Raw genomic sequence first — 15558 nt, forward strand, 5'->3', positions numbered from 1 at the left:
TTTAAATTAGGAGGATATTCTTGACTGTGAGGGTGGTGAGGCACTGGAACAGGTTGCCCAGAGAAGTAGTGGAAGTGTTCAAGGCCATGTTGGAAGTGTGTTTGAGCAACCTGATCTAATGAAAGGTGTCCCTGCCTGTGACAGCAGGGTTTGAATTAGGTGGTCTTTAAGGTCCCTTCTAAGCCAAACCATTTGGTGATTCTGTCATGGTTTAGGAATGGTATTCTCCAATTTAGTGCTACCACGAAAACCACAATGCTGCTCACTTCTGCCTCCTCCTTCGCTGTGGATGGCTGGAGAGAAGAACTGGAGGCACGGAAGGCAAAGATCATGGGTTGAGATAAAAACAGCAATGAGAAAATAAAATTAATAACAGCAACAATATTAATAACAAAAGTGTACAAAGAGAGATTGATTCACATGCAAAAATGCTCACTGGGGAACTCGCAACCCAACTGCACCCATCCCACCCCACCTCAACCCAGAGAGAGCCCTTCCTTCTGGAAAAAGAATCCCTTCCCCCCACCCCCCAGCAGTGAGTGGTATAGAATAACCTTCTGGTCCTAACCATGCCCCCTCCTAGCTACTGCAGAAATTAACCCTGTCCTGGCCAGAACCAGAACAGATTCTATGACAATATCTCACAGCAAATACTTAATCTTTTACAGAAGCATACTCAAGCATAGCTATAGCTAAGGAAGATTAAATGGATCTATAAATCCTTATGAATACTGCTGCCTCTCATGTTGTCCCAGATTCTATGCTTCCTAATAGCACATTCTTCCTACCCAGAGCTTGTCACTAAGTCTGTGCTAACTTCCTGAAGTACTCTTTTATTTTCTTAAACCAGGAAGATATTCCCTAGTTCCCTTCTTTTCCTGTAATGTACCACAGCAAACCTGGACTCCTACCCATGCCTATATGATTTCCCATTTCTGTACCCCATACCTCCCAAGGTGCCACGGACTAAAGCAGGCAGGGTAGACAGCTATATCTCTGTGCTTCATCATATTACATCCTAGCATCTGAACTTGGGTAGCTGAAGATATTTTAGGTTAACTGCAGTTACTGCAGATACTGTGGATTAGCTGGGCACGTATGGGCATGATACAGTCTGGCATGACACACTCAGCAGGTCGGGTGTGTTCAGCAGCTAAGTAGTAGCTTAATAGGAAGTGGGACATACAGTCCAAACATCTCTGATATATTCATAAATGAACTGGATACCAGAGTTCCACTGGAGACACTATGACCAAGTGAGGGGAGCACTTCAAACACATCAGTCAGCATCTAGATTTTACATACTGGCCAGAACTGCAGAGAACAGATGGTTAGACAGAAGTTACCAAACCAGGTGACATTCCGTGCCCTTCTATAATAGGTTCCTAAGATTTTTCCTTGTTTAAGGAACAGGACTGTCTCCTGTGGCCAATTTCTGTGTAGCACAAGTTCATCAAGTACTGTAAGACAACTATTAGAACAAGTCAGAGAGTACAAGGCAAGCTCAGGAGACCAAATGTTCTATTTTTGATTGATAGTCCTTTTGAGAGGACGAAAATCCATCTAATGGTTTCTTCTGAAAAACAATTAGTGCATTGATGATTATGTCTGTGATGTTTGTATAATAAAGTTCAGTACCATGGGTCTTATCCTAGGTTGTTTGTATAGCCCCCCTTATAAGTCTGAAGCTGATATGAAGCGTATTAAAGGCAATACAGCACCTTTGGATGTATGTAGCTGGCTCTGAAAAGTGCATTACAGAGAAGGTATACCTGCTGGCCTAGGTATTTGTTAGAGGAAGCATTCCCTGTGCAATTCTTGGGACACAGAGACAAGCTTTTACTCAACCCCTACAGGAAGCCTGTATTCTCTGCAAGAACCTGATTCTGGTTTGTGCACTTCCATGTTTTGCTCCTGTCCCTAGTCCCTTGCTACTCTGAACCAAATAGTTGCCTCTAGAGTGGAGCCGAGGTATGGAGCAAAGGTCAGCTCATTCCAGAGACTGTGTGCTATGGACACTGCAGGTAGATGCTGATACAGGGCTAATGTCAAGAGAAATGTTCAAACCTATCAATTCTGCACTCTCAACTTTTTGCTAGTTAGCTTTAGAAGTTCCTAAATGGAGTCCTTTGAGTGAGGAGAAAAATAATCTCTAGATTTCTCACTTATGGGAAGGGCTGTAATCACAGGATTATCTTATTTTTTTATCATAAGGGATGCTGTGCTTTAAAATAAATTATTGATCATCAGAAGGACATTTGCCTGCAGGGTTTCAGGATCTCCCAGGGAATACATTTCCCTTTGGTTAGTGATAGCCACCTTTCTGTCCATTGTGCTTAATCTTCTGGATCAACAAACATCTGACATCAACGCACACTTGTTTCACAGCTTAGAGGAAAAGCACTGAAAACCACATGATGCTGACCTACTAAATATACAAAATATATGTTACAGAATCTCGTAGGGTACTACTACAGTTCCCTGGAGTGACACTGTTTACACTGACAGCTTGATTTTGAGTTGTATTGTCTTTATTTCTGTCTCTTCAGGTAAAAGAAGCTGTGCTTTATTATATGGTAGCAATTTTCTTTCATCCTTTATTTTTGTTCTGCCTGCATTTTAGTGATTACTTACAAACTGATGGTATAATTATGGAATCAGTGAAAATAGTAATGGAGGGAACCTAATAGAATGGCTTGCCTTGAAATGTAGACTTATTCCACAAATCAGTGTTTTCAGCAACCTGTGATTTGTGATTCCCATAAAATTTCCAGCAGAGATACAGATCCTGCAGTTTATTGTGAATTCAGGCAGACTGACAATAAATTCGCTTTTCTTTCCAAATTTTCAAAACAGTGCTCTGTAATATATTTTCAGGTGCTATGTGCATCCTTAGATAAATAACTGGAGGTTTGAAAAACCTCAAAGATTGTTCTGGATATTTTATTACTGTCCAGTTGGTCACTATAAAAATGCTGCTGTTATTTCTTTTTCTTTCCACAAATGCACATACCTGTCTGCCTCTCACTGCTCACCTCACTTCTTTCTGTGTAACTAGCCTACTGCTCCAAACTGCTCGTCAAATTCCACTTATATATTTTCCTTCCAGAAATAGATGTCTAAAATAGAAGGGATAAACTGCTCTAGAAAGGTGCCTATTTCTCTCTATCTGCTAAAGGGGGGGCCTTACAGAGCCAAGGTCAACCAACTGTTTAACTCTTAGAAATTTAAATCTGTGTGGGAGAAGCCTTTCACCATCTGTATGAACACTCTTCCTGTTTGGCTTCATGGAAGAGATTTCCAGTACACCTAGACTGGCTTCCGTGAAGCTACCTTAACTCACAGCAAGGGTGCCAGACCCCCATGTTAGCTGTTCCCCCTGATCACATGAAGGAAATAATTGTAACAGAATAATAATGCATCAAGCTTTAATTTTGCTTTCATTTGCAGTAATGTTACCTGCAGGATATCTTTCACAAATGTTTAAGCTTCTTCACACTGACAAGGCATATTTGTCAAGAAGGAAAGTAAAATTGAAGCATGGTATGCTTGGAGTTGTAAGACGTGCTCTTTTTTTCTTTGTGTAGGAATTACAACTGTGCTGACAATGACAACAATCAACACTCACCTGCGAGAGACTTTGCCTAAAATTCCATATGTTAAAGCCATTGACATGTATCTCATGGGCTGTTTTGTGTTTGTCTTCTTGGCCTTACTTGAATATGCCTTTGTCAACTATATTTTCTTTGGGAAAGGCCCTCAAAGGCAGAAGAAACTTGCAGAAAAAACAACAAAGGCAAACAATGATCGCTCAAGATTTGAAGGCAGCCGGGTAGGTTTCTTAATCTATATATATTGTCTCTATTCTTTTATTATGAAGACTGTTGGCATGAAATAAACCAAACAGACTCCTTAAAAACATCCCCAACCACATTTTCTTTTTGTGGACAAAAGTTGGCATTTTTAGTTTCAAGAACCAACATAGAAGAATACATTTAGGTATACAGACATGGAAGTGAGTATGATCTGTATGACAAGTAACTGTAAGAAGACAGTGGGAGTGCAGCTAACCTGAAAATAAAGGCTCAGGTCTCCAAAGGCATTTATTTGTCTAAATCAAGTGTAATCTGACTGTGATTTGAAGTACCTACATAGGGGAATCCAAAATCTGAGCACACTTTTTCTCACTTGAGTTAGAGCAGATGCATTTACCATGGGAGAGAACAGATAAAGGATTAGTTCTGCCATGATAATTAATTGGCCAGCATAGTTGAACGTTGTGTGCAGCATTGTCATCTGCTGCTATTTAAGACCAACAGAAAAGTATAAGTCCTAGAGAAACCTTCAGACTGATTTCTGAAGCATGGTATTGGCAAGGTCAGTGCTGATTACACTCCAGCCTATTACCTTGCCCTGGGGTATTACTTCATCCAGTGAATACCTTTTTTTTTTATCTCTGGAAGAAAAATTCAAGGTATTTAATAGTTATGATGTTAACAAGCCATGTCAGTTTGAATAGAACATTTTTTTTTAGACTAAAATACTCCCAGTGAGGCTTTTTTATTCATTTCTGTTGAGTAAGACTGTTTTTTCTATCAGCTATAAATTAGAAGAGTTCACAGGGACTAAACTACTACCTCTTTATCAAAACCAGTATCATAAAAGTAATTTCAAGCTATATTTTTTCACCCTAATGGTTCTGTCTGCTATAGTAAATTTAATGCAGAACTACACCTAATTATCGGTACTCATATCTGTGAAAAAATTCCGAAGCAATAAACACATTTTTGTCCACTATATTATGAAACCAAATTCTCATCACATTGGCAGCACTGCTTAGAACTAAGATATCAGAAAGAATGAACTCCCTTTCCTGGAAAAATAAGTAGTCATAATAATAAAAAAATACAGATGGGGAAATAAAAGCATATCAGATTTGAAAGATATGGAAAAGATTTTAGCTGCAAGCAGGTAATGCAGGTGTATGCACTAAGGTTCAGATCTCCTGGTGGAAACCATCTGGTGAATCTCATCCATTTAAATGATTTACATAATTCAGTACAAGACTTGTTAATGGGCCCAATATCACCCTATGTCTGATGGCTCTTCTATCTTGAGATCAATTCATCTGTATTGTCAAAGTAATCACAATCTTAACTAATGAAAATATAGCTTTTCATACCCAGTTCATAGCACTTTATATGCTGGATCTGCTCGTAGCATATATCAACCCTTTTTTTTGCCTTGCTTTTGACTTACAACCTTTTCTTTTGTTTCTGGACCATGCTAAGCAATATCATGAACTGTTCTGATTTTTCTGCTGGTTTAATATCAACCGTGCGTGAATGAAAAATTTCTTCACAGAAACGGTTGTCAAATATTGAAACAGGCTGCCCAGGGAAGTATTGGATCACCATCCCTGGAGATACTTAAAGACATACGGATGTGGCACTTAGAGACATGGTTGTAGTGTGGTAGGAGTCAGTGGGGGTCAGTCTCTTCTCCAACATGACAAGTGACAGGATGAGAGCTAATGACCTCAAGTTGCACCGGGGAGGATTAGACTGTATACTAGGAAACATTTATTCACAGAAACGGGAGTCAAGCATTGGAATGGGCTGCCCCAGGAAGTGGTGGAATCACCATCCCTGGAAGTGTTCAGAGGGTGTATGGAGGTGGCACTTGGGGACATGGTTTAGTGGTTAACATGGCAGTGCTGGGTTAACAATCGGACTCGATGACCTTAGGGGTCTTTATCTACCTAAGCGATTCTATGATTCTATGAAATAAGGATACAAATTCAGTACACCAGAGTTGAAAGAAGAGTGTGTTACTTTGTCCCTTGGAGTCCCAGCTGCGAAAGGGAACTCTGTATGCTTTGTAGAACCATATGTACTCATACTGACTGTGAATATTTACTGTTCAAATGACACAGGATAAACAATGAGGTATGGTCCCATTCTGTGTAGAAAACATTCTGTCCCGAGGCCTCAGCTGGTAAAGTGAACACAGCTTTGTTGCAGTTACTGGATTCAGTGCCTTTAGAGAAGCAGTGCCAGCATGCAACAGGAAAAAACAGAAAGAAATCTTTGAAACAAAGCATAGACAGAACATGCAGATTCAGTGGATGTAGGATGTCAGATTTGAATTTCGCATTTCAGAAACACTGGCAAATGCAAAGCAGAGGCATTTGGTCAGAACAGGTAAGAGGTCCCACTGATTTCAGTATGAGCATCTCAGGGAAAATGCATCTAGCAGATCTACTTCAGACAAAGTTTGCCAGGGCTTCAAGACACTGGAGTCCTGAAGCAGGAAAATGAAAATGGTTTCCATGCTTCTGGATCATGCCCACCACACACCATGATGTACAGATATCCATGGATGTAGCAGGACAGATGGTTATGCTAGAGTTTTGAACATACTTCTATGGAAGACAGTATCTGAAAGCTCTACAACCTTGGTTCAGACCTCTTCAGGGTCCGTAAAGAGGGATTAACTTCCAATCTCTCCTTTGGTGGCTCTTGCAAATCACTGAATCTGTTGGAAATAACAGTTGCTTGCTTCTTGCTTTAGAGTTGGGTGCTGATGTTCTGGGAGAGGCTCACAGACTGGAGAGCATACTGCGCAGTAAGAGTGGCTCAGAGACATGGATGAAGATTACTTTGTGCAAGTTCTGTGAAATTATCAAGTTTGTGATTTTGGTGAGGCTTCAGGCTTCCATGGAGTGTAATTCCATTCAGAAAGGGAAGGGTTCTAATCCTGGGAAATACTGAAAATCTCATGTGATTTCGGGCTGAGTGACATTTTTAAAGAAAGAGAGAATGCCTAAAAGCAGGCAGCCCTCTTTGCAGCTGTCACCACTATTTCATGGCTGTCAAAGTGTATGCTCTGCTGGAAAGAAGATTGTAAGGGGTTCAAATATAAAACTGGAAGAAGGCATTATTATTAGTTTATTTCTGACTGCTATTTTGGACTGATTTGTGTTTTTGTTTTGTTTTAGCAATTGAATTTACTTGTATTTGAACCATGTGCTTGAGCTCCCTGTCACTGATTTAGAGTGCTAGCTCAGGGCACTGGAAAAACAAAGTAAAACATAAACCAAATCAAACCAAATGAAAACAAAAACAAACAAACATTAGTCCATTTATTGTCCACATCAGATGTTGTAACTTGTGGGAGTAGTGACAGGACAACTCTGTGCTGTGTCAGGTTTAGCCTGAGTCAGGAGGGGCTATGGTGCTGTGGAAATCACTTGTTTGTATTGGGAGGCAGCACTAGCCGAGCAGAGGCAGCTCAACATATTTTCTGGTGCTCAGGCCCTGAGTTTAAGCTTTGCTCTTATGGTTCCCAAGACTGGGAGTGCTGCTGAAGCAGTCTCTTGCATTGTGTCAGGCTGAGATGGAGTTCATTTCCCCATAGAAGCCCTCACAGTGCTTTGCATTGGTTATAAACACTCCTCTTATAGTAGCAAAAGGGCTTTTCATGCTTTCCTAGTCTTATTTCACTGTAGAGAAGGGGCATTTTAGTAACAAAAATGTTCTAGACCACAAAACCCACAGATATGGGTATGTTTGTGTTTTATTTGATAATTCCTTTGCAAAGCAGTCACTCTTCATGCTCAGTAACTCTTCTTTCTAATGCATGCATTTGCATGGTCCTGCATCAGAAGTTACAGATTTGAAAAGCCAAAACTGGCACAGCCACCCCCCATGTTGCTGCTGCTACTGCTATGGATGTGCCACACCACGGCCAGACTTTTAGGTAGTTCTCTCTGAATTATTCCTGATACATACCACTAAGGCTTGCTGTGTTGAGGAGGGCTCCACCAGCTGCTCCTGCTGAGCAGCCTGTTGGCTTCACTGCTCCCATTATGGTTTGCTGTCCAGCTCTGTCCGTGTGTTGAAGCCAACAAGCCAAATAGCTCCAGGTGTAAGAAAGAGCTCCTGCAGCATGGAAATGGCACAGCAGTGTCCTCATGTTGCAGAGCTGACAAAGAAAAGCAGTGGGGAGAGGAAAATTCTACCTTGTATTCTTGGTTGTAGCACTGCTGAAGGTGGCATGATGACTGAAGTACGTCTGTCTAAACTGAATATCTGGAAAAGGTTTCAGAGAATTCAGAGCTGCTGATGAGATGAAATATGAGTGAGCCTTTGTGAATGACTCATCTGTGGATCAGCAGCTGACTACAAAGAAAATTTCACACTTAGCCGTCTCTTCTTTTGACTGCTTTTGCATCACATTTTATTTCAGATAATGTACTGTAAATAGTATTCCTCACTGAACTGTTCCAGCTTATCCCAGTAAACCATAGTTACTGGAGACAAACATAGAATGCTGCTTTTTTTGTGCATATAACCAGTGTTCGTACATGTACCAGCTTGAGATTGAAAACTGTTATTTGAAAACCTTGATAGTCTACTTCATATATGAGGGTAAGCTCTAGGATAAAGGAAGAACTGAATTTTGATTTTTCATAAAATATTTCTTCTGACTATGATATTGATGCTGAAATTAAAATTGTGGAGAAACTGTCAGAAAGGGTGACCTCTAAAAATGTTTTCCCTTGAAAATTGATCACCATTGTTGCAAATCAGTTCTGTTTCTCTCACCTGTGTTGGCAGATCCAGGCTTCATTTTTAGCTCTCAAAACTTTCGGTTTTGATACATAAATTGTTTCTTTTAAATAAGGCTCAGATACAGCCTAATTTACAACTAAATCAGCGTGAGAGAGCTCTAAGGCAATCCTATTCTCACTTGTTTTTCACTCTTGTGATAGAGGCTGCTGGTATAAGCAGATGGTGAGCATGTGTTTTGGACATTGCTCCTTCTGGGCCAATCCACAGAGGTTGTGATATGTTCCAGTCCCCTGCTAAAAATAATGCTTCTTAGTTTAAGCTGTGGCAATTTACGTTTTCAGTTTGGTGGGACCAAAATTTCATCCCCAGAATATCAATCAGGAGGGTAACTATCACACAAGCTCATTCAAGTTTCAACCCCCCCCCCCCCGTGGCTGTTAGACATGTGGGAAGAGCTTCCATTAAACAAAAACAATGTATAACCCTTTATAAAAAGGGCCTTCTCATCAAGCAGTGTCTGCATGTTTTTTTTAGCTCTGGAGATTCCTGGCTCAAACCTCCACTGTCAGCCAAGGCAGCAGATTCCTGCCAGGCATTGCTGAGAATCGAGGCTCAGGGCACTTACATCTACTTAGCACTTTTAAAGAATTGTTAATTGTAGCAACCCTTCTCATAGGTGGGATTTTTTTCTGAAAATTAATATCTTGGCTGCTGTGGCAGAATTATCACTCAGTTTAAATTGGGAAGTATGAGAATAGCAAAGCTGGCAGTATTCTCCTGTGCATCTTCATCTTTCCTGGATACTTTTTTCGTTACTGTTTTGAGCAGTGGGATATTTTTGAAACATGAGTGTGATGAGTAGGTGCCAAATTTTGAAATATATCTGTCAAGGGTGATGAGCACAGTTCTTGTGGGAAGAAGTTGTGGGAACAATCCTGTAGCTTATGATGGGGACATTCAGTGTGCACTGGGAGAATCATACATGTATTAATTTTGTTTTGCAGGCACTTAGTACAAGTATGAATCGTTCAAATCCAGAGACAGTAAAAGAAGGATTGTGTGTGCAATTCACAGTACAGCCCAGAGATTGTAAGAGTCCAGACAATGTAAAATACAGGGCAAGGGAGGGCCATGCATTTATTTCCTTTTCTTCCTCTGTTCTGATACGTCAAGGTTAATTGTCAAACTTCATTATTAGTTGGTACACAATGATAATAATATGGAAGTTCCTCGTTAGTTTTCTTCTTCATACTTTGTTTTTCAAGATATTTCTATACCCAGTTCTGCTGGGTGTCCTGGGCTCATCTATTAGGCTGATAGAACATAATTATCATTTATTTGGTGGTAATTAATTAATATCAATATATTTAAATGGTAGTGCGAGAAGTATCAATTTTTAGACTCAAGGAGAGCAGTATAATTTTTGTTTTACTTGCAGTATTAAGTTATTTTTAAAATAACCAGGACATAATATGGTCAATGAATTTAGCTTTAAGCACAGATAACACTTGCAGCCTGATTGCATACTCTTCTACATATTGGAAACCCATTTATGCATAAGTAAAGACGATGAAAACTGCTATCACATAGTTTACCCCTTGCAAAACCCCTGACACTTGCACCAGAGCAAATCAGGTGAGAATCAGGTAGCTGGAGCCTAGATTACAATTTATACCAAAAATAATTTCCATTTTATTATAATCTCAAGTGGAGATCTATTTTGTGGGATGATGATCAAGGAAAACAAGTTGATATAATCTTTTGGATTTCAGTCAGGCTTTTGATACCAGCTCTCACAGTATCCTTCTGGACAAAATGTCGATCATTCAGCTGGATAAACACATCATGCAATGAGTGAGCAATTGGCTCACAGATTGGGAACAAAGGGGTGAATGGGGTTGCTTTCAGGCTGGGGACCAGTCACTAGTGGGGTTCTGCAGGGCTCCATCTGCAGACTAGTGCTCTTGGACACCGGACTGGAAGGGATACTATGTTTGCAGATGATACAAAATTGGGAGGATACAAAATTGGGAGGATACAAAATTGACTCCCTCCAAGGCGGAGAAGACTACAAAGGACCTTGAGGGGAAGCAGCTGAGGTCACTTGGTCTTTTCAGCCTGGAGAAGAGGAGTCTGAGGGGAGACCTCATCATGGTCTACAACTTCCTCTTGAGGGGAAACAGAGGGGCAGGCACTGATCTGTTCTCTCTCTTGACCAGTGCCAGGATCCAAGGTAGTGACTTGAAGCTGTGGCAAGGGAGGTTTAAGTTAGGAAAAGGTTTTTCACCCAAGGGGTAGTTGGGCACTGGAACAGGCTCCCCAGGGAAGTGGTCACAGCACCAAGCCTGTCTGAGTTCAAGAAGTGTTTGGACAGTGCTCTCAGGCACACTTGGGGCTGTTTTGTGCAGTGCCAGGAGTGTGACTTTGATGATACTTGTGGGTGCCTTCTAACTCAGAATATTCTGTGATTCTGTATGTACTTGAATACCAATCTTGATGTAAAATACTTCAAGACTAACTACAGAAACAGCTTTTCATGATGTTATTTGCACTTATATTGCACATGATGGGAAGTGTTTACATGATATTTAAAAATTTGAGATTGATGAACTACTTAACATACCTATGGGGTTGGAGCACAACGTTTCCTCTTCTTCTTTTTGTGTAGTAGAGTGAAAGACTTCCGAGGAAAAAGAGATTTTATTGCAACATGCTCCTTAAAATTTATGGAATATTAAACAGAAAACTAAATGAACATGAAACAATGCAGACACTACTTAATAATAAATCAAGCCTTACTGTAGTTTCCTGACCCTAGTGAAGTGTGTTCAAATTGGTATTAAATTGGTATTAAAGCTGAAGTTTTCCAAGCATCTTGACTGGTGAAAGGTATTCAGTAGCAGCTATTGTATTTTATTTCTTAAAAACAGAATACCTAACATCTAAATGAGCCTGGATCTTGGGTAGAATTAAGAATTCAGGACTTTCCAGATGTTAAAGGGCGTTAAAGTTTTGGACCTATAACATGCAATCCAGTTGGTGATGTGATGTTCCTCCAAGGGCAAGGACCTGGTTCGTTGTGAATGTTATCTAAATTCTTCTCTTTCTGGCTTCAGTTAGGTGGGTTATGGTCATTTTTATGTAATGACATTAGAGTGCTGGACTCTTCAAATTTTTCGTTTGTACTGTAGTATGTATAGTTCAGAAATAGTGAACGTTCAAAAGTGAATCTGCTTGTTAGCCTCCAAATGGCATGATGTGAGATTCAGTCACTTCACCCTGGTGCAGGAGCTGTAGTTGTTCAGGGGTGAGAGGGATGGCATTTGATTAAAATTGAATCTGAAATAACGGCACTACTTTAGCATATTTATATCCATGCTGATTCAGCAGGGAATTAATTGATGATTTGGTACTCAGCTGTTTTCATCTGTTTTGATGAGCTCTCTGGGAAACACTCCATGGAAACAACCAGCCCTTGCTTATGTTGGGGAGGAGATGTGAGAACCAGCAAGAGACCACAGTGGGGAAATGGGAAGGAATGGCTTCAGGTGGAGCTACAGTGGGCAGAAAGGAGGCTACAAGAAGAATGGAAGCACAAGGTTGGCAGAGAAGTCAAAAAAAGAGAAATATTTTGGTTAAAGAAGGATGGTAAGGAGTGAGGGGAAATTGACCAAATCCACAATGTCATTTCCCAAGTTTATAAGAGTGTTTGAGAGTAAAGCCTGTGTTAACATTTTGGGGAGAATTTCCAGTACACAGTGATATTTTTGAGGCAGGTGATAAAATTGTACTCTAAGGAGTAAAACTAAAGTTTTATCAAAGACATTGGCCTGGTTTTTCATGTGTAGCCATGACCGACTGTAATCCGTTCAGCTGCTTTTCTTAATGTATATACCTGGGGTAACATTTTCCCTGGAGCCACTGAGCAACACTCATGTTCACTCATAGAGGATTTTGCCTTCCCCGTATATTCAGGCAAACGTGAGTCGACTTGCACAGGATACCCTGCCGTTATTGGTTTGCTTCTTTATTCGTTGAGAGAGCTTGTGTACCTTTCAAAGTAGTTTAATTTCAAAGTAATTTAAATCGTTGCTTAAATCATTCAGAACTCATGTTTATGTGCAAATACTTTTTAACATGCTGCATGCATTAAGTATTCATACTTCAAGACATCGCCTTAAGATTGTCACAAAGTATTAGCATATAGTGCTCTAATGTTGTTGAGGCCTTAGATGGTTTATCCAAAACCTCTGAAGGAATCAATTTGAGGGAATAAATCTCAAAAGTATCTGTGGACCAGAGCTTGATTTACTTTCTGCAGACCTCTTCTTCTCTCCATCTGCTCCTTCCTTGTATTTGACATGCAAGCCCATTGCTCCATTTACAAAGAGATGCATTTCAAAAGTATGTTTCCAAATATGTTTCATTTGAAATTTTGAGAAAATATATGCTGTCATGGAGCTTCATAGGACGTAATGGTATCTTCAGACAAAGAATTTGCACAAACATTGCCACTTTCTTGACCACCTTTTGGGTTGATTTCTAGATGCAGTGACAAGCAGTGAAAAGTGGCAGCATCAATGGCATATCAAAAGACAGAAGCTATGTTAGGGTGGCATGTAAAGTTGGCAGATAAGGTGAAGAAGGCTATGCAATGCAAGGAAGTAAGTGGAATGAAATTAATACCTGAATACGTAAGTGTACCCTCCATAATACAAGCTTTCAGCTGACAGCTCACAACAATCCAGGCTTGATGTAGGACAAAGTACCCATGGATGGGCTGATGCCTGTGTGTAAGTAGCAGTAGACAGAATCAGAAGAGATCAGGAAGTCCTAAGGGAAAGAGCAGTTGACATATGTGGTAGTGGAAGGAAAAGCAGTAGAGACCTGCAAGGGAAAAGCAGGGCTCTCAGGGTGAAGCTGAGCAAAACGGTCTCTGCTATGGCATTTTTAGAAAGCTGAAGGACATTTCTCAAAACCTAGGAGGAGGTGGGAAGGGAGATGACATGTGACACCATGGGGGTCCAGGTGAGAGATTTAGTTTTAAGCTTCATGAGGAAAATACAGGTTGTGGAGATATTTTACGCATCGTGTAAAAAAAAATCCTGATCATAATTTGTCCTCTTTGTGGAAAAAAATAACAGAGGAAACTGAATAATTTTTTTTCAGAGACCACCATAAGTAGTGATGATATCCATGGCTATATTTTACACTTTTGATTATTCCCTGGTTACAGATCCTGCTCAACAGCATGAACTCCTTTCTACATACCTCAGTCTCTTACTTTTGTACCCAAAGGGTTTCTGCCATGGAGAAAATAAATTCTTCTTAATCAACACTGAGGCTTCTCCACCAAAGTATTTTGGTTCATGTAACTTATTTTTCTTTATAGGCACTCATCAGCATAATATGCCATGGCCTACAGCAGCAGGATTTTTTAGACACCTTAGGCTTTTTTTTCTACTTGCTTGTATATCATTCATAGCATTTTATATTTTTTTTCTATTTGCCAGCAGCTTGGCAAAGCATTACTGATATACTATCATAAATGTCTTCCCTGAGAAGAAATAAGCCAAAGCATCAATAACTGATGAAAGAAATATCCATTTCACAGAATTTTAACAAGACTGAAAAAAGTTAAATGCATATGGATAGACACGTAACTGCATACTTTTAATGCATCACACAAAGCTTGCAAAGGACATGGTATCAGATGAGTGTGCAAACTTCAAAAGGCCCTGACAATAGTCTGTTTTTACAACCACTTTGATGCTTCCAGGATGAAATGTTCAACTGCTACACAGTTAACACAGCTAGGTAATGTGGCAGGTTAGAAAAATGTATTAATTGCAGGATGACTTGTGGATGAATAAATTGCATATGTAAAACTGGAAATTATCCTGTATTCCATGATTCACTATCTATTTCTGACATGAAGAACTAAATTCTCTTGAACAGAACCACACGTGCGTTAATGGTCTGAAAGTACCCAGCACGGAGCCTTTCTTTTACCTTCAGCCATCATTTTCCTTGCCCCAAAACTTACAGAAAAGTTGGAGCTGATTCCTGCATCAGCTGCATTGTCTGCACATCCTCCAGCATGCAGGGCGTGGGGCACAGGGAATGTGCTGCCCCACCACTGAAGCTACTGAATACTAAGACAGCATTGCTTGGAACTTCTCATCAGTGCCACTCGCAGGAACTGGAAGTATTTATGAATCAAAGGAGCCGTACCCAACTCTGTGCTGCTCCTCTTTGGCTACTCAGGAGGACTGGAGAGTCTGGCCCAGAGTTTGGTAAAGACTAAATGATCAGAACCTTCTTCTTAATTCTGAAAATTCACCTGTACTTACTGTACTTACTGCCTCTGGGATATGGAGGTGGAAGAGAAGAATGCCACCTATTTCCTCAGTTGAGCAGCTTTCTTCTATGTCTAAGTTCATTGCTTTTTAAGATCACTCACCCAGGCAGAAAAGCTCCACAGTTAAGCATTGCCACGATTGAAAAATTGTGCAAATGACTTTGGAAGGAAAAACTTAGGAGATAAGTTGTAAATAAGCTCTGTGATTGTAAAATGCAAAGAGTTCAGTGCATCAGAACTGGTTTTTTGATTTTAGCAAACTTCCCAGGCACTTATTTCTACCTGGCTTTTGACCCCAGATAGAAAAATAAAAAGCTTGTCCAGTTTAATTTAATTTCCTACTGTAGCAGAGAGAGGATCCATCCCTTAATCTCTCCCCATATCGCCAATACAGAGGTTTCACTGAACTACACCATCCTTTAAAATGTGGCTGGTTTAGAGGGAGAAGAAAATGGTTGGGCTTGCCAACTACATTTTTGTACTGTATGTTTGGTAGTATGATGATAACCCTGTTTGTAAAAGTATTTAAGTACTTGCCTAATTTTAAGAAGCTGGGTCGTGCCACTTTTTTTAAGATTATCACATGCTTAAAATTCACACATTATTTTTTAAAACATGTAT

The 15558-nt window shown here is 40.1% G+C and overlaps 1 protein-coding gene across 4 annotated transcripts in view; it reads left to right on the top strand.

The window, feature by feature from the left end:
- The window catches only part of GABRB3 (gamma-aminobutyric acid type A receptor subunit beta3), a 117891-nt gene that overhangs the window by 98281 nt on the left and 4052 nt on the right, over positions 1 to 15558 (top strand). For 3 of the 4 annotated variants that reach the window (XM_064646233.1, XM_064646235.1, XM_064646236.1), the window contains one exon: positions 3588 to 3832. In XM_064646233.1, coding sequence (XP_064502303.1) covers positions 3588 to 3832 — 245 coding nt within the window. Of the gene's footprint in view, positions 1 to 3587; positions 3833 to 14534; positions 15227 to 15558 lie in introns of those variants that run through there. The other variant, XM_064646234.1, reaches the window with a different exon arrangement.

Source organism: Pseudopipra pipra, chromosome 2 (assembly GCF_036250125.1).
Source record: "Pseudopipra pipra isolate bDixPip1 chromosome 2, bDixPip1.hap1, whole genome shotgun sequence".
Classification (NCBI taxonomy): domain Eukaryota; kingdom Metazoa; phylum Chordata; class Aves; order Passeriformes; family Pipridae; genus Pseudopipra; species Pseudopipra pipra.